The sequence below is a fragment of the Mustela erminea genome, chromosome 3 (assembly GCF_009829155.1).
Source record: "Mustela erminea isolate mMusErm1 chromosome 3, mMusErm1.Pri, whole genome shotgun sequence".
Taxonomy (NCBI): Eukaryota; Metazoa; Chordata; class Mammalia; order Carnivora; family Mustelidae; genus Mustela; species Mustela erminea.
Genome location: NC_045616.1, coordinates 78,900,403 through 78,920,653, shown reverse-complemented (window position 1 = coordinate 78,920,653; position 20,251 = coordinate 78,900,403). Strand labels below are relative to the sequence as shown.

Below are 20,251 nucleotides of genomic sequence, written 5' to 3'. Positions count from 1 at the left end.
TGCTACAACTGTCTGTCTCCAGCTTCTGGGCAGACCAGAAGGCATCCCAGTTTCGTTACGTGAAGGCTGGTGGCCATTTAAGGGGCTGACTTCAGACTCAGACTGGTGTCTGCGTTAAGCTGTGATGCACTTAAAGGCAGAAGCTGTGGCTTCTTGGGCATGGTAAGCCCACAGCATCGAACACAGTGTTAAAGAAATACAGGAAGAATTAGTGAATTACAGGTTATCAAGGCTCCCTTGGTCTCAGAGTAGAAAATACCAGAGTGTCTTGGATGCAGTCCAGGCCTTTGTGTCCTAACTGTGGAGACCTTTTCTATTAATGCTCCCTACAATTTCGTTGAGGACTCAGTTGGACCTTCAAAGCATCAGGGGGCTGAAAACCCAGGAGCCATCTGCAGACATGTTGCAACAAACACCGAAGATGGTCCAGGTCAGAGTAGAACTCCACATTTTTTGAAAAAGTACTGGCTCAGAGACTAAAAAGTAACTGACACTTGAGAGCATAGCTCTCCAGAATGTTTCAAAGGGACATGTTCAGTTTTAGTTGGCTTTGAATCCTTCTGGAGATTGCTGATGGGTCTGTGTTGGGTGTTGAGCAGGTTGCTTTGAAACGGCACTTTCATACAGATGAATTCTGTACCTTGAGCCTGTGTCACTGACATTTTAAGGGCTTACAAATCTTATCAATGTTTCAGAACTACTCCCCCACCGCCGCCCCCAAACCACTCTTCTGTGTTTTCTGAACCAGAAATCTGGTTAAGTGCTCAAGATGGCACCTTTAAACTGGAATCTGCAGACCCGAGAAGCACAGAGGTTCGATGTGGCCAGGCACTTGCTACATCCCTCAACTTGGTGCTCTGGGGGGTAAAATTCTAGCAAGTCCTGAGAGGTCAGCAAAACCTAAAGGATCTAGAACTTCACAGAAGTCCAGCTTGGCTTTGCTTGACTTTCTAAAATTTACATACTATTAATCTCCTGATCACACATGACTACTCAAACAAAAGTTGTTTCTTCTAGACCAAAAAAAAAAAAAAGGAAAAAATGATGTGCTTTAAAAGAATTTAAAAAATAGATGGTTAGAAGTGGAGGACGAAAGCCATTTCCTTTCATTTTTATTTTAAAAATATATTATAGATCACAAAAATTAATAAATTATTTCATCATCTATGTTTTAGAGTTTTCCAATCTGGATAAGTTACGTTTATTATAATGGTCAAAAGATTATAAAGACTAAAAATAGATGGTGGGTTTTAGGACAGTAAGAATGACTGCTATTGATGATATTCTTTTAAAATGCTCCCTCTCTCCCTGTCGGGGCACCTGTGGGGGCTCAGTCATTAAGGGTCTTTCTTAAGCTCAGGTCACGATCCTGGGGTCCTGGGATCGAGCCCTGCATTGGGCCCCCTGCATTGGGCTCCCTGCTCAGCAGGAAGCTGCTTCTCCCTCTCCCACTCCCCTGCTTGTGTTCCCTCTCTCACTGTGTCTCTGTCAAATAAAATCTTAAAAAATAAAAAATGCTTACCATCTCCCTGTAATGACAAAAACTGTGTATCCAACAAAAACATAAAAATCCTTAAAGTAGAGAGTTTTGTAATTTAAATGAGACCCTAACAGAAGAAAGGCTATGAAGAATAACTCAGGCCATGGAAGCAAAAGGGCAAATTTTAGTAAGAACAAATTCTAAAGTAAAGCCTTGAGAATAGAGACCTAAGTTGTATTTATTTTTCAGCTAAACAGAACATCCTACATTCTGCACTAAACTGTGAACTATTAGAGCAGGAATCAAGCCTACATGTGACAAGGTAGGTACATAAATATTTTTTAATGAATAACACGACAACTTTCTCATTTCAAGCAGATCACTTTGGGAGGCCTACAGTTATTCCACTTGTTGATCAAAGTATTTTTGGAAGATCTTTTTCAGATATTCTGCAATATCCTGCAAAAAATATTCTGCAATATCCACTGCAGCAGGAGTTCTAGCCATGGATAGAAAACAGGCGTTGTGTGCTTAGATCAAAGAAAGAAATTACATTTTTGCAATCACTAACTTCAAATGGAAATTTAGCATCTTCTTTAAATATGGATACAGGCAACCACTGTTAATGACACCTGTGACTTTGCCAATGATACAAATCACAGATGCTTTTGTATTGCCTTAATTAGCCCAGATATCTCAAAATACTGTTTCTTTGCATCACTAGTACAGTGTTACTTGTCTGACCACTAAATCTTAATGTATTAACAAGCAAGCTTGCATATCGCCATTGTACATTTGATCTTTATAATATTTTGATAATGCTGTTTCAAAATAACTGGTTTCTCTTGTAATCCTATGTATTTTATTTTATATAGTTTCAAGCATTTTTCTGTGGTTGGATCCATCATCTTCACCAGTGCACCAGAGGTGTCCATATCATAAAAATGGACAAGGACTCCTGGCCTAGCATCTACAGCACATTTTTTGAAGATCCCAAATGATACAACGTCTTTTTCTTGAGAGTAGATTTTTGGCAATAATTAAAAGTCACCCGGGGAGTCAAATGTGATACATAAAATGCGTAACTGAGTTGGGTCAATGAAACAAAGAGAAAGGGCCAATAAAATGGATTCTTCAAAAATTTGATAATTTCTTATCTACATATGTAAGTATATTTTTGAGGTGAGGGCTCTACTATGTGCAAGTTACTGAGCTAGAGTCTAGGGATCCAAAAATAAAAAAGATAGGCCTGAAAAAAAGAAAAAAAAAAGCCTACCTTTAGACAGGGAAAGGAGAAGGTGAGGGTTCCTAAATTGCAGAGACTTTACTCCCATTTTTTTTTAAGGTATTCATTTTTAGGATAAAAATTCTGGAGCATTAAAAGAATTTCACTTCATTATTTTCCCTCTTGCTAACTGTAAAGTAAAATGATTTCTAGAGTCAGGCACTGTTTGTTGATTTTGCCTTGACAGTGCACAGTCTCTGTTTATGATTATGTCTTAAGGATGTTTTAAGTGAATTTAATGCTAAGAATTATATCCAAAGATTCACATCTGTTTTTGCAATGTGGATTTTTTTTTCTCAGAGCACTGTTAGAATGAAAGTTTGGTCATTGTCAGGTCACTTACAAAAATCTACTTATATCAGAATGTGCGTTCAACGTAGGATTAACGATGTACCCTAAATACAGTTAAAAGCAGTGCTTCTCTGGATAAATGCATTAAAAGTTCTAAATGAGCTGCCATTAAATTAGTCTGTAGCCCCTTTTGATGAGGCACTCTTCCTGTCAAAGCTAAAATGAGAGCAAGAGAGGTTAGATTCCAGGAGTTTAGCAACTTGTCAGCTCCCTTTAACTGCAACAGACAGCTACTCTGTATGTCAGTGATTCCTCTGAGGTCCAGAAGAACAAAGGCACAAAGGACAGTCTGACCCATTTTGCCTTTCCCACAGGGTCAAACTCTGCAGTGCAGATAGCCGGTTGTAAATAAGTCACTTGACAATTAAGCTCAGTGGTCAATGAAACAGGAAAAACAAACAGATCATTAGAACAGAACAATTACAAAAAAACTTAGCATAATGTAATTATGCCTTGTGGGCTTCGGGGTGGGCCTTCTTTAAAAAGGCCTCAAAAGCAGAAGCAGTAAGGAATAAGAAGATTACTTTGATTATATCATATTTTAAAATTCCTGTACTAGAAAAGACACCACAGACAGTTCTAAAAGGAGTCATGCACTGCGAAAAATTATTTGTAATCCAACAGCAAACAAAGAGTTAATGTTCAGAATAGAAAATAAACTATGAATCCATACAAAAATGACAAAGTAGCACAATAAATGAATGGACAAAAAAATCTAAAAGAGGCAAGTCATAAAAAGATACAAAAATGGCCTTTATGCCTATGTAATGGTACTCAGTCTCATTAACTATCGGGGAAATGCAAATTAAAACAAGAAAATATGACCAGCACGCTATTCAACCGCAGGTAGAGCTATAAATTGATACAGCCTGGAGAAGCACCGGGTGTGTGTATAGAAAACAAAAATGTACACCCCGCTTCCCACCACTGGTTTTCTAGAGAAATGATTGTGTAAAATACTCAACGAGGCTTGTATGAGATACTCTTTAGAGGAGTGTTTTTGATGGTGAAAAACCGGAGACAGCCTAAATATACATTCATAGGGGAATATCAACATAAACAGAGGTATTTTCATAGTGCGGAACATCATGAAGCCATTAGAAGGAATGAGCCAGATCCGTACATTATTGACATGAATAGAGCTCTAAGACATTCTGTTGGGTGAGAAACCAAAGTTGTAAAACAACATAGGGAGTGTGATACCTTTTATGTTACAGTCCACAGGGTCTGTGGGTATATAGAAGACATTGGGAAAGAGACACATCAGACAGTGGTTACTTAGGGGCTAAGGTGGTAGGGTGGAAGTAATCGAGGACTATCATTACTTGTAATATTTAAATTTGTAAAAAAGCAAATGTGTTTACATATTACACAAGTAAAAACTAATAATGTAAAAAAAAATTGTTTTAAGCCCCTGAGCTCAGATCAAGACAGCCACTAAAGTGATAATCACTTCCCTGATAATGAAGTTTTACCTCATGTTTTATTTTACCTGAACAGGAGAGGTGCTTGCTTTCTCTATTTGGTAGTTTCAGTTTATAACCTATCTCCTAATGAAGTTAGATTTCTACTAAGTGATCCTTTAATTTTCAAATGTTATTGTGACAAGCTTGGGGGTCCTTCAGTTATTCTTGGAGAATAATTTCATTCAGACTCTGCAGAGGAATGCCTTGCTCTTTCCACTTGTATTAGACAACCTTAATGCTGCACTAGCAGCGGTAACTTACTTTTTCCCTCATTTCTCTTGCCTTTAATCTTTTCTCCTTCCTGTTACTTAGCAGATGCAGGGAGTGGGTTGGTGCTGTGTGCATGTGCCTATGCTTTAATAATTGTCCCGTCATATATAATGGAGAATCACTGTGCTTGGAGCTCGCTGGCAAAGTGAGCCATTGCTGTTCAGAACACTGAGAAGCCGAGTGTAGGAAATCTGCCAAGGTGGTGAATGAAAAAAAGCCTTTGCTGTGTTCTTTCCATGTTAGAAGTGTCCTCATTTCCTAGTGGTTAAGAGCTTCTAGCCCTTACAAATGTATATGGATTGACTCGTAAGATCATTGCCCTGTGTGTGTGTGTGTGTGTATGGGTATATGTGTGTATACACACACACATTTTAAACACAGACAAGTATTAGCAGTTGGCTTAGATGGATTTCAGATGTGCTGTGACACGTCCCAAAGAGGAAGCTGCAACACTGGCTGTTAAGTGTCCTTTTGAGGTCCTGTTCTCTGCGCATAAAAGCCACAGTGGGAGGAATCTCTTCTGAGAGGTTACTTTGCATGAGAAGGAAGTGGAGACATTTCCAATATTTAGCACATACTATCTGAGAAGTGTAACAGTTACCATTGTTAGAAATACCTGGGTCTGCTTTCACTGTTCCCAGCAGCCAGGGGCCTTGCAGGGTGGGGAAGAATAGGGAACCGTCACTTTGCCAGAGGATGTTCTTTTAGCTGAAGACTGAACGGAGTTGGAACTAAGCTTTAGGGTATGAATGAGTAAATTTGACCCCTTCCTAAGAAAAGTCAGTTTTGCTGGGTGGGGGTACAAGTTGGAGGTAGAGGAAGTTGATTGTCAACTTTCCCAAACTTCAGAAGTTCGTGATCAGTTAGTAAAAACTGCACCACTTAGGATGACTGGGTGGTTCAGTCAGTTAAGCAACTGCCTTTGGCTCAGGTTATGATGCTGGGGTCCTGCGATAGAGTCCCACATTGGGCTCCCTGCTCTGGTAGAAGCCTGCTTCTCCCTCTGCCTGAGGCTCCCCATGCTTATACGTGCCCTCTCTCTCTCACAAATAAAAATCTTAAAAACAAAACGGCACCACTCAAGCTGCCTGCTTTCACACCATGGGCAGAGTGGTCAGAGTGTGCTCTCTCATCGCTGGCTCTCATTTTTAAAGCGGAAGTTCAGAACAGTGTAAACCTCTCATTCTTAGGGTTTTGCTTTAAGTCCCTGAAGATATGGGGAGTGAAAGCAGCGTGTGACCACTGAGTCAGGGTGGTGTCCAACCTCAGACTGAGGTGGTGAAGAAGGGGCTTTTCAGTGTGGTCATTAATGCTAAGCCAGCTGGGAGGAAACCCTGTCATCAGAAAACTCAAGAAAGGCTAGGGGCCCAGCCCCCGTTAGGGCACGTCCTCCTACAACTGCTGTCTATGGCCACCTGGTTTCCTTGAAAACAGTGTAATTTGGGATTTTCACGCATATGCATTTTCAATGCTATCACACTTTCTCAATTATCAGACATTCTTAGTAGAGTGAAGCCAAACCAAGCACATAATATATTAAAAAACCAACAACATTAAAACATTTAAATCTGTTTAAAGAAGCTTGTTAAAGAAAACAGGCTGGGTCATGAAAATCAGTCCTGTTTTTAAAGAGTTAAGTAGCTAGAATAAGACCCTGAGCTACGCTGTGGCAGCTCTGCCTGGTATCTGGTAACACTCAGGCAGGGATTTTGTTTGCGAGTACTGTATTGTCGTCTTGGAAGACTTCTGTTGTGTCTGCCACATAAAGGAAACAGCAACAGTGATCCCCGGATGTTAATGATGTGGCCTCCGGCGCATGGAGCCTGGAATTATCTGTCATCTTTCTCTCAAAGGGAGAGCAATGGCAGCTTGCCCTTGAAGTTTCTGGCTCAAGAAGACAGGAAAGAGCAACATTTATTTCTCAATATCCAGAGGGAAATTACAAAATTTCAGTGGTATGATAGATGCTTAAGTATTTAATGCAAAAAAATCCTATCCCAGTAGAAGCTACCCATAACCAGGGTGGGGATAAATTTCTGCCTGAGGGTTACTAGTCGAGACACAAGCTCCCCTCTCAGGGTAGGAGCCCACAAATGTGCTCCATCCCCTCCCTGAACCTGTATGATAGGAAGCACAGGTTGAGAAAAGCCCTTCCTTCTACCCTGACAGGTGCAATGGCCAACTGTTCTTGAGAGGGCAGGCTCACCTCATTGTCCTGGTGATTAATCTCGCTGAGATTTGACTGTTGCACCAAGACTGTTAGGAGCCTGTGAAGAAAAATAGAAAGGCTCAAAAGAACAATCTGTATGAGGACATAACATTAGAAAGACAGTCCACTGAACGCCTCCAAATGAAGATGGGCTGCTTCTGCTTACCTAGGGGAAAGAGCCATAGAAAAGGCAGTGTGATCAGTGAGAAGGCACCTGGGGGGATTCCTCTGCCTCTGTCCTCCAACCTTTTTTCCATCTCAGTGACTCAGGTCAGGGTAGGGTGCAAATGGCACGGGGAAGGTGAATTTTCAGGCTTGTTTTACTCACCAGACCTGTTCTGTGTGACACTTGAAGAACTAAAGCCCTCCACTACTTATTCTTTATTCTTTTACATATTCTTTTACAACTGTATACAATGCTTTCAAATTGCTTCACCACTCGCTACGTGGGTCATGCCTTTTAAATGTATAGATTTTAAAAGGAGACAGCATTTACAACTTTACGTATTTTTTGCAAAACATACAAATATCTAAGCATGAAATGACATTACTCAATGTGAAACAACAATCAGTGTTTCTCAAGTTCAAGTGTTTATCACAGTTGGGTCTCACACTTGAATGACCTTGGTCAGCACTGTGGGAGAGAAGTGACTGAGTGCAGTGGTTAGGGACTCATAATCTGGAGCCAGACTGTGTGGGTTCACATCCCAGCCCTGCTACTGACCAGCTTGGTGACCCCAGGCAAGTGCCTTAACCTTTCTGTGCCTAAAAGTCCTCATCTGTAAAAGAGGGGTGATAAAAAGTGCCTAGTTTAGAGCTCAGAGTGCAGATTAAATGAGTTAATGCATACAGCATTTATAGCATGCCTGGAACACAGCAAGTGTTATTTCTAGTACACTTAACCCTAAAATTTTTTTAAAATATTTTATTTATTTATTTGAGAGAGAGAGAGCAGGAGTGAAGGGGGAGGAAGGGAGAGAAACACACTCCTCACTGAGCAAAGAGCCCAATGTGGGTCTCCATCCAAGGACCCTGGCATCATGACCTGAGCTGAAGGCAGACTCTTAACCACCTGAGCCACCCAGGCACCCCGACCCTAGATTTTAACCCTGGCTCCACCTCAGAATCACCATCAGAAATTTTTTTAAAACCACAAATACCTGGATTCTATATTCAGGGTTTCTGACTCAGTAGGTCTGGAGAGCTCAGCTTTCACAGTTGAAAAGGGCTTGTTCAGGAAATTCTGGTAAACAGGAATGAAAACCACTGAGACAGGTAGTGAATGAATTAATCAATGGATACTCATTGCTATGAACTGAATTCTGTCCCTTCCCCCTCCAAATTAATAAGGCTCTGACCTTAAAATGTGACTGTACTTGGAGACTGAGCCTTAAAATGTGACTGTACTTGGAGACTGAGCCTTTAAAGAGGTGATTAAGTTAAAATGAAGCCATTAGGGCGGATCCTAATCCAGGTCAGCACTGTGGGAGAGAAGTGACTGAGTGTAGTGGTTAGGGACTCAATTTGACTTGATGTTCTCAGAAGAAGAGATTAGGGCACAGCAGAAACACACCAAGGGGTAGGGGATCACAGAGGAAAGACTATGTCAAAAGGCAGCAAGAAGGTGATTCTCTGCAAGCCAAGGGTGAACTTCCACCTCCAGAAATTTGAAAAGATACATTTTTGTTGCTTCAGCCATCCAGTCTATGCTACTCTGTTAGGGAAGTCCTACCAAACTAACATAACCAGTCAAGATGATAAAGGATCGTCTATGGGGAGACAGTGAAGGTAATTAATTTTGGAAGAATTATTTGAAGAAATGAAATGGTTTAGGCTTTCCCTCAGATTTTCATTGTGTCTCAGTTTAGATGCCATGTAGTCCTGAGTGTTAAATTGCTATCTGCAATAGAAGAGAAAGTTCCATGTTCCATTAGTGGTAAATGTAACAGAGCTTAATTAGGGATACCCTTCTAGTTATTTGCTGTGGAGGTAAAATAATCAAGAAGCCCAAGGTTTAAATCTAGTTTTATCACTGTCTTTTGGGGAGCTGGGATAATGCTGTGATTTAATTCTGCATGACCTCTCTGAGCTTCTGTATCCTCATGTTTATCACGGCGATAATGGCATGGGGATCACGTGGTAAGGACTGAATAATGAAACAGGCATAAAGCTCTTAGTACAGTGACTTGAACAAGGTCTCTAAATGCAAGCTTTCTAAATTCTAAAATTCCTCCATCTAGTGGGATGAGGCTATAAAAATAATTGCACTTATGGATAATGCTGTTTTTATCTTCATAATTACATTTCATTCCTGGATATATTTTCTCTTATAGTTTCTTTATAAGGCTGGAAGGCAACTGGCAACTGACTTTCTTCTCTCTCTTTACTGGCCATTGTTTAAGCTCTATGGCTCATTTGGTCTGAAGTGTGGGGGGAGAGTGGGAGGGAAAAGCAAGTCCAGTCTGGTTATCCTCAGCTAACCCTGAGCAAACTGAGATCATATGTAGCTAGACGGCATCTCCTGGGACTGCCCCAGAGCAGCGATCACACTGAAGGAATGATCGCTGGGAATGAGGGAAGGGAGGGCAAGACCTCTTGTCACGTCCAGGGGATGCCTCCAAGAGGGCATGGGATGAATCCTCTACCTGGATATTTCTCTGTTTGCTGCTTAAATCCATTTGCTACCCTGCAATGTCTTTATCATGCAGGCTCTGACTTCTCTCTGAGTTTGGCCAGGAGAGCTGACAGGAGAGAGGAGGGAAGCCACTTCCTCTTCTGACTTCTTTCTTATACCAAAAACCAGGGCTCCTGCTAGGTGGACCCTCTTCTCCAGGCAGAGCTCTCAGCAGGGCCAATAATAGCTCCCTTTCTTGTCCCTCTGGCCTAGGGGTGGAACATTTTCTTGTTTTGGGGCGGGATGGTGGTGGAGGGGAAGGTGAAGTGGGGAATTATGTTACCATCTCCCATTAGTTAATTTTCAGTAGTCTTCCATGAAGCTTTGTACAGTTACCTTCTCCTATTCCACAACTTCCCTTGATAGATACATGTCAATCTATTCTTGTTTCATACAGTTTGATTCCTAAGTCATTGATTTTCAAAGATGGACAAAGAGTCATTGATTTTCAAAGATGGACACAAATTTACAGATAAGTATGCTCGTTCTCTCTCTCTTTTTGGCAGAGCAAATGACTTGAGCCCCAACCTTGTAGGGCCATCCTGCATTGCCTTGGTGGTGATCCAGCCTAGACTAGAAAGCAGGTATTTGGTTCCCGGCTTGGGGCTTCCATGATGTTCCATGGTACAGGGGTAATCTGCCAGGAGCAGGTCCCACATCTGTCTTAATTACCAGAGGACTTGCAGACCTCTTAGTTTTGTTTTCTCAGAGCCCTCGTTCTGTGCTAAGGTGGCTCAGGAGTATTTCTCCCAGAACCCCCAAACTAGTCTCCTCTGAGCACCAGCTCTGTCCTATTCTCAACTCTCTAGGGAGCAGCACAAAGCCTCCCTCATCCCAGGTAGCAGGACAGTAGGTAAACGCCCAGCAGAAGCACTCCCAGACAGGCAGCATGGTGAGTGGTTAAGACAACAGATGCTAGGGCCAGACTGCCTCTACTGGAATCCCTGCTCCATTACCAGCCAGCCAGTAAACTTAGGCAAGCTAGGAAACTCTCAGTGCCTGTATTTTCTTACCTTTGAAACAGAAGTAATAATAACACCTACTACTTAAAGATCTGTTGTGATTTTAAGTGTGTCAATACATAAAAAGCACTTAGAATGACATTTACAAGTTCTCTATGATTTAATAATTTTTATTTTTTAAAAGATTTTATTTATTTATTTGATAGAGATCACAAGTAGGCAGAGAGGCAGGCAGAGAGAGAGAGGGGGGAAACGGGCTCCCTGCTGAGCAGAGAGCCCGATATGGGGCTCGATCTCAGGATCCTGAGATCATGACCTGAGCCGAAGGCAGAGGCTTAAACCACTGAGCCACCCAGGCGCCCCTGATTTAATAATTTTTAGAGAGAGAGTGTGTAGGTGGGCAGAGGGGGGAGAGAGAGAATCTCAACCAGGCGCCATACCCAGCATCAAGCCCATGTGAAGCTTGATCTCATGACCCTGAGATCATGACCTGAACCAAAACCAAGAGTTGGACTCTCAACCAAATGAGGCACCCAGGCATCCCTAATTTAATAATTTTTTAAAAATTCCTACTCTTTATGTTTGGGGAACCCCCTGATCTCCATGAGGTGATTGGGAGGCCGGAGATCAACTAGATGAATGCTCAAGTGGGAGCGGCTTGCCTCTTTGGGCTTCTCTGTTTTGCTGGCTCCTTGGGCTCATAGCCCTGGATCTGACCAGCACAGTGATGGCTGGGGAAAAGGGTCCCTAAGTTAGCTGTCTGTCCTCCTGTTCCTAAAGCTGCTGACGTGGGGAGTATGCTGTAATACAGCACCCATCCACAGATTAGTATACATCACCTGGCAACTCGAGAAAGGACCCCAAAGAAATAATTTCCTTCTTCCCTCTGTCTGTCATCAAGAGCCATGAAAAGAGGCAGAGCCTCTGGCACTCTGGCAGGGGGGAAAAAAAGATTGTGCCAGTAACCATGGAGACCATGAAAAAGACTGTGCTGTGAGCCCTGTGGCTGCATTCAGAAGAAATCATTGCTCGCCTTCCAATGCTAGTATGTGCAGCGCTGTACAAACACAGCTCCTTTCTCTTTGGAGCTTCATCTTAACCCGCTTTCACGCGGTGCCCTCTGAATCTCCAAGCCAAGGAAGCAAGAAAAGCCATGGCGAGCTGAAAGGGAGAAAACGTGGACCTACTGAGAACTGAGGGTTCAGAGCAGAAAAGGGAACCATGAGATAAAACCTGCACTCCTTTGCTTTTGTCCACCACCTTGCTTTCCTGTTCATAATTATAAATCCCTTATTCCTCCATCAGTTTAAATCCCCACTGAGCTGCAGCTTAGCTAAGGCTGTGTATTGGAACTTGTTGGTTTGTTCTGGAGTTGTTTCCATTACAGAATCTTGCTGGGAACACAGGGCTAATGGAGGTGACCCCCTGGCTTGTTTATAAGCAGCTACTGTCTGAGGCTTCACTCTAAACAACCCCCAGTTGAGCACTGAGTAGAAGGAGCATGCTATTTGGAAATCTGAGGGTTATCAGATTTTTAAAATGAGTATCAATACCTGAGTTTAAGGACACAATGTGGCCCGTACATATATGTTCTATGATAAGGGGACAAGTAGAGATGAATGTGCACCAGCAAGTGAGGAAGGGAGTTGCAGGGGAGCTGAATGGTTGAGTTGATCTTTGGATTCTAAAGACTAGCAACAGTCTTGCAACGGCCAAGGGAAGGCCACCCCAAGATGGTCTACTTTGGCATGGACATTATTTTGAGTTTAAAGCAATCAAAACTCAGTAGATTCAGAAAGAGTTCTTTTGCTCCCCTTCAACTGCCTGCCTCTACCTGGAAGAGAGCTATTAACAGAGATTCCCTTTCACCTAAGAAACGTCCTGTCTAATAGGGCAATCTTTGTTTTCCAAATATGTCCTCTCAGCTTTCTTCTCATGGTCGTCTTCCCCGTGTATGCTCAGATCCCAACCCCTCTCCTTAGGTTATCCTCATGTTACTTGACTGTCTTTGGAATTTCCATGTCTGTGTGGATTCCCAGTACACATGCTACTAACTTTTAGTTTTACCTGTGAATCTGTCTCATGTCAATTTGATGCTTAGCCCAGCTAGAAAATCTCTGAAGGGTAGAGCAAACAACTCGTCCCCAATGCAAAAATGGGTATATTTTTTGTGGACCTGTGTGTGCTAAGGTAAAGAAGACAGGGGTGAGAACTGGTGAGGTGACAATAGCAGGAATTTGTTCTTTAGCACTGATCTATAGTATTTCTTTATTTCTATCCATCTTGCATCACAATTATCACTACTATCATCAATATAACCAACACTTACTGAACACTGATGATTGACAGTGTTCAGTGCTTTTCACATGTTTTCTCATTTACTTCTACCTTTTTACTATGAGATAAATATTGGATTATTCATACCTTGTAGGAAAGCAAGTTAGCTGAGCTTTGTCATGTTAATATGGTCATTAAGAGGTGGACCAGATTCAAACCCAGTCAGTCTGACTCCAGATCTTCCATGCCTGGCCACCCTTTACCTCAATCCAAAAAGGATTTTAGGTGGTTTTCAGATAATAGTAAAACAAGATTACAAATGAAGAAACTAAGCAAAGTGAAAACAAGGGCAAAGAGAGAACAAGAAAAGACGATGCAATTATGGTCCTACATGTGTGCCAAAGGTGGGACACAAATTGGGCTACGGGTTTTTTAAACACACAGAGAGAAAAACACAAGTCACAGCTTCCACATAGTAAAAGTCAATAATTTATCAGGAGAAGCACAGCAGTTCCTTCTTTAGTAGAAATCCTTTTTGTGGTTTTTCATTTTTTTTAGATGCTGTGACAAAGTATTTCCTGACACTGAGACAATAAGGAATTTCGTAAAGTTTTTTAAGGTAGGGCTTAATAACAGCATGTGGCAGTTAAAATACATTCTATAGGGTCTGCAGCAGTGGATTCTCGGAACATAACAGGCCCCCTGGGCAGGTTACTTATCCTTACACATGCACTGGGTAATAAATGATCTTCTTAGTGCCTCAGCTTCCTTCGCCATAAAATGGGGATAGAGATATACCTATTACATAAAGGTGTAGTCAAGATTAGATGAGATAATACATGGAAAACACTCAGAACCTTGCTCAGAACATGGTAAATAACCAGTGATGTTTGTCCTCCTTTTCTTCATCATTATAAATGCAGATTTATATACTTTAGTGGTTAGCCTGAACCAGCCGGAAGTTGTATCCACTTAGGAAAATTAAGCAAACAGGTTTGCATGGCCTAATGGAAGGTCACTACTTCTACATTATGTCTGTAGGATTAGAAAGTACCCACAAGCCAGACCAATTTTTTTCTCTTTTCTCCAGAAAACAATTACAGTTTCATGCTGGCACACAAACAGATGGAAGAAAGAAAGAGGCCAGATTTCATGCCAGAGAGCATGGCTTGGCTACTTTTAGCTTAAAACACTGAATGCAGATGCTATCAAATACTCTGTGCCTGTATTTTTTCTCATAAAACAATGATAAAATACCTAATTTTAAGCAACATAATTCCATAGAGAATTTTTTAAGGCAAACTAGTTTCTAAACGTTCTCTAGGTAACAAAGCCAGTTGCTTTGCTATATTGATTGTTGAAGTTTAACCCAATTCATTTCTGAAGAACATTTTACCAGAAATGATGTTTTGGTTTTGCAGTAGTTAATCTTAACCTTTGGGTTTTCCTAGTTACCACAGCTACTATTATCATAATCAAAGTAGGATATCATCTTTCAGAATCAGCTAAGTGTCCATTTAGGACAATAACATTGTATCGTCAGGACACAGAAGGATGTTTATTTTTCTGGCTTCCCCTCTTCTGAAGGTGGTGGTTGGGTCATTAGGTATAATTTCAAGAGAAGGGGAAACCACAACTCTGTGTTATCTGTTATAGTGATGTAATATAAATCCTAGAGAGTCTAGAGCCACTGCTGGGCATAATAAGAAATAAACTAATATGTCCATGAAAGAGGAAGTACAGTTGGATTGGTTTTCAATTCATTACTGCAGTGATTTGAGATGATGAGCCCAATCAACTGACCAAATTGACCTTGAGTGTGATTTTGACTGACAAGTCTTGGTTTGCCCCTCAGGTGCAATGGCATGATGATGGAGAGAGCTTTTCACCAAAATTCATGACCTCCTTTTTTGGACTGGAGTCACTTGCTAGGAGGTGGATTCTATTCTATATTCCCAAGTGCTCCTTATACCTATGTGTGGTATGGGACCAGTACGGTAAATGACTAATCTTTATTAAAAGAATGTGAGCAGACGTGAATTGTATCAAAGGCTGAGATTTTAAAGAAATAAGAGGGTTATCTCCACATTACTCTTTTCCCATTCCCAGGCTTAACAAAGAAGAATTCTTTGATCCTAGAGGATGGTGGAGTCACAAAATGGAAGTAACTTAGATCCCTGAGTTACCAAGCAGAGGGAATCCCCCCCAACCCAGGAATGCCTACATTGGACAAAGCTCTTCCTGTGTTAAAACATGGACGCTTTGGGTTTAATGTGTTACAAAAGCTATAATCACGATAAGAAAAAGCAGTCATTTCTCTTCCAGAGTCAGGCAGATTTTGAAATGACCACTGGGTGAGGCAGGCAGAATGAAGTAGAGCCAATCAAGGCAGAATAGTCTTTAAAAATAAATATATATATATATATATTTTTTATAATATATATTAATATATATAATATTTTTAAATTTATATATATATATATATATATATATTTGACAGAAAAAGAGAGAGAGCTCACAAGTAGACAGAGCAGCAGGCAGAGAGAGAGAGGGAGAAGCAGGCTCCCCACTGAGCAGAGAGCCCGATGTGGGGCTCCATCCCAGGACCCTGAGATCATGACCTGAGCTGAAGGCAGAGGCCCAACACACTGAGCTACCCCGGCGCCCTGGCAGAAGAGTCTTAAAGGCACATTTTAAATATATATATTTTTAAGATTATTCTTAGGAAAACAGTGTGATTTTGTAACTAAATATTTTTGTGGGTTGTCCAGAAAAGTCATTCTTTCTTTTTCCCGACTCATCAAAAGGAGTCATCCCTTACGATGTCTACTGATTGTTAGCTCTGAGCTTGCTGTTTCTTCTCTAAACTTCCTTGTTTTGTTGGGCTTTGAGTAAATCCTAGGTTTTTTTTTTTTTTTTTTTTATTCCTGGATATAATCCAATGATAACAAGAGGTAGTGCTTGGTTGGGAATATTTCTGGAATTTCCCAAACCCTTTTAGTGTAAAACAGAATGAAATGAAGAAATCCTGTTAACCTCTCGACCTTGGTCTCATGAACCCCCCCCCCCCCCACACACACACAGAGCTTTAGTTTTAGTTCTGGATACAGGGTCTAGGGGATGAGTCTCCCAGAATGCCCCCCTGTGGTGCTGGTCTGCGCCTACCTCTGGGGAATGCTAAATTCCTGTCAGAGGCATGTTCTGTTCTGCAGAAGTTAAGGAAGTGCCCAGAATGTTGCTGATTCCACAGTGGGAAATGCTGTTATTAGGTGCTCCAAGGGCTTTCAAAAGATTATAGACTGAGGCCTTTAGACACAGAGGATTGGGGAAGCTATACTTGGTCTGGACAAAACTTATTCCTTTGTTGCTCAATTGTCTTACAAAAATGTGACCCTTTTGACCATCCAGCTTACTTGAGTATATTTCTTCATGCAGCTCCCAGCGGCTCAGAGGCCTGGTTCTCTTTCTAACCCACTTGTTTCTCTGTCTCACTCTACTTTGCTGGGTCCCTTGCCTCCTTCCAACCCATAAACATTAAGCATGACTCTGGGGCACCTGAGTGGCTCAGTTAAGTGTCTGACTCTTGATTTTGGCTCAGTTTGTGCTCTCAGGGTCCTGGGATGAGTCCCTCATCAGGCTGTGCACTCAGTGGGGAGTTTCCTTGGGGGTTCTCTCCTTCTCTCTCTGCCCCTCTCCCTGCTCAGTCTCTCCCTCTAAAAGAAAGAAAGAAAGAAAGAAAGAATGAAAGAAAGAAAGAAAGAAAGAAAGAAAGAAAGAAAGAAAGAAGGAAAGAAAGAAAGAAATCTTAAAGAGGAATGTTGGCATGACTCTGACTTTAGACATTAATCTTTATGCCCAGTCAGTGCTTTTCCATTCCCCTCCCCACTATCTGAAATTATCCTATTTATTTTGAAATTACCCTCTTTATTTGTTTACTGGTATGCCACTTAACACTTTCACTAGAATATGAGCTCTTTAAGGTCAGAGACCCTGTCGTGCTTAATGGGAACCCCTACGGCATAGAATAGCACTTGGTCTATTATTAAGCACTCAAGATTTATTGAATCAGTAACTGCCTGATTGAATGAATAAGTGAATTCAGATAATAAAAAAATAAGCATTTCTTAAATCAGAGATTAGGAGAAAAGGGTTTTATTGAAGTAGGAGGGGATTTGAGATAAGAGTTTAAGATTCTTCCAGGATATTTTGATTTATACTGAAATGTGGTCCTATCTGCTACAACTTAAAAAAAAAAAAAAATGGACAGGTTTTGTTTTTATTCACCACCGAGGTTGATTAAGTGACATTCTAATCCAAGTTAAGTTCCTGCCAACGTGAGCATTGTGTGAACCTGGCTACTTACCTCACATCGGGCTCAGCAGTGGCAGCATGCAGCGGCAGACGGCCATTTTTATCTGGGATATTGTGCTTGGCACCATTTCTAAGCAGACTCACACAGCCTTCCAGCCAACCCTGAAATACAGAGCAACTGTGTCATTAAATAACACAGCCTGGTATAACACAGACCAACAAACTTTCTCCAATTTTCTTTCTTTTCTTCAGTGTGGCTAAAACCATGTCTCACTGATCTGAAGTGGTTAAGTGGTTAATTTCAGCACTTCAACGTAAGGCTGATGGTCTTGAGGTGTGGCTTCCTGAGTTTCCTAGACTTTCTCCTCTGTCTCCCATTCCCCATTTCTTTCTTGCTGTTTTCCACTTGAATACTGAATTCCTAGGGCTAAATGTGGTGCATGGTAACTGTAGCCTGTCATTCTATGGGCTTAGCTCCAAATCATGCTTGTCAATGGTCTCACCCAGGTGCCATGGTCCAATTCCAAAAATTGGGCTCCTATGTCACTCTTGAGTTCCAGGCTCACTCTGTGCCTCAGTTTATATCTGATAAGCAAGCTTTGGTCCACTTTTCTAAGTTTCCTTTCTAGGAACTACAAGGGTAATATTTTGCTTATCCTAGTCTGTCTTCTCCCAGTGTCTAGAATCCTAACCTGAGCCCTAATCCAAAGGGTGGGACCCTGCCATTTCATTGGCTGATTTTTCTGATGCTGAATACGGGGCTACTACCAGGACCCTCTAAGATTTCCCTATAGCTGTGTTTCACCTACTATGAATTTCTCCCGAGAAACTTCATGTAAACTCCCTGCTGTCCACTCATCCTCCAGATTGGGAATGATACTGCTGCACCTCATGCTTGTTGCCTTCCTGGTTCGTCCTTACAACGGGCCATTTCCCCCACTATCTCTCATTTCAGAGGGCAAATAAAATAGCCAGCTACTCCTCCCTCCATTTCTGTTCTACACTACTTTAAGTAACTGACTCAACTCTACTGATAACAAAGTTTGGCTAAGGAGAACGCCTCCTATATTCATCCAGAGCCATTGGGGTTACTCATTCAATTATAAGTAGACATATAAGTAGATGAAACTATTATAATGAAGAGTAATATATATAACTCTCTCTCCTGCCTTCCTCTGCTCCTGTATAGTTAAACTTGAAGACTACTTGGTCCAATGAGAATGACTGATTTTCCTTCACAATACTGGAAGCAGTGAAAATCAAAATGTTATTAAATGAATGGAAAAGAAAGATAATGAAAAATGAACCTTTTGGTTCTGGAAATTCTGGAAAGAATTCTTTCAGTGAGAGCACACTCATAGGTTCTAATATTGAACATCGTTTTGAGTTGACCAATAATATATGTCTTAAGGAGAAGCAAATGTTGTTCAGTCAAATATTGCAGTTTCCTAAAGTATTAAATCTGGTTTTAGCTTCTAATGTCCAAGTCAGCAAAATCTCTGATTAAAAGGAAAAAATACGACCGGGAGACCCAAAAGAAAGGCATGCTGGACAAATTTTTCAGTTGCCTAAGTTTTAGTTTTTGAAAACAGACCTTCTGGTGGGGGAGGGGTTGAAACATTTTTATCATTTTGCAACATTTCCTGGAACTGTGTGTATGTGGTTTTTTTTTTTTCTTTGGAAAAGAAATCAGAAAATCACTGAATATACTTGAAACCAGTGGTCACTATTCAGAACCAACAAGTACGTTTTTACTCACTATGCTCTGGGTGGTTACACATGTGTTTCTCAGTACGTTTTTACTCACTATGCTCTGGGTGGTTACACATGTGTTTCTCTTTCACTTGTGATAAATGTAGGATACTATTTTTTCTACATTTTACAAATAAGGAAGGAGGTAAAGTCATTTGCCTAAGTTTATATACATCCGTAGTAAATACATTTGTATACTGAGTTTGGAGCTGTGATAGACACTTCTCCTGCAAGAGGGACCCCATAACAACACATTTAGCCCTCCCCATTCCCCTGACAGTCACCAAAGACATGATTGCTACCAGATAGGTTGCCAGGCACAGACTTGTGCGACCATAAGCATCCTGCATGTTAATATTGGCCCCCATCTTCAACAACAGCTTCACTGTGTCCACTTGACGTCCAGAAACCGCATGCATCAAGGGTGTACATCCTGGAAGGAGACATTTCAACAGTCTTTAATAATATTTGACTTGTGAAATATATGGGCAAACTTTATTTGCCCATATATGTGCTCTTTGCAGATAAATGAGCTGCTCTCAACACAAACGCAGCTGCTGAGCTACATGGGACAGGAGAGAAATGAAGATCATTATTGCTACATTAATACAAACTATGTATTTTTTTCTGGTTCTGTTAAATCTTCTGTTATTTTTCAGTAATGGGTGATTAAAACATTTTGTGCCAATGATAAAAATTCCTCATTACTACCTTGAGAATTAGCATGACTTGGGACATAATAGGCAGGTTTATCCTGACTTGGTTTGAACAATGTAGAATCCGGAAGTGTCTGGAAAGCAACTCCAGCCAGGCAGACAGGTCTAGCCCACTTTTATTAGAGGTGGTGGGTGATAAAGGGCAGCCTAGCCTTAGCTTGCACATAATCGAAAGAAAAGGGTCCACCCTTATTGAAATACTTCTCTGTTTTGGTTATTAATATAAGCCAAGGCATTTGGTTCTTCATGTCTTTTCTTTCTGAACAAAAACAGAGATGAAATTACACATTGTAAACAACCTGTAGGTTTCTGGGAACAAGCCAGGCTGGTAAGGCAGAATCCAGGTGCTTCACACTCCTTCACATGAAGAAACCAAATCTCAGACACAGTCCCTTGCCAACGTGAGACGTGTTTACAAGCGTTTTTGTTGGCGATTCACACCTTCTTCTAGTGAACTGCAAGCTATGACCCTAGGAGATCCCTGAGAATGGACAAATG

General features: G+C 41.2%; 1 protein-coding gene across 4 annotated transcripts in view; it reads right to left on the bottom strand.

Moving 5' to 3' along the window:
• ANKRD55 (ankyrin repeat domain 55) overlaps positions 1-20,251 on the bottom strand; it is a 93,887-nt gene that overhangs the window by 35,250 nt on the left and 38,386 nt on the right. For all 4 annotated transcript variants that reach the window (XM_032336206.1, XM_032336205.1, XM_032336209.1 and 1 more), the window contains 3 exons: positions 19,340-19,470; positions 17,338-17,447; positions 7,059-7,119 (listed from right to left, as the gene is read on the bottom strand). In XM_032336206.1, the coding sequence (XP_032192097.1) occupies positions 7,059-7,119; positions 17,338-17,447; positions 19,340-19,470 (302 nt within the window). The remainder of the gene's footprint in view (positions 1-7,058; positions 7,120-17,337; positions 17,448-19,339; positions 19,471-20,251) is intronic.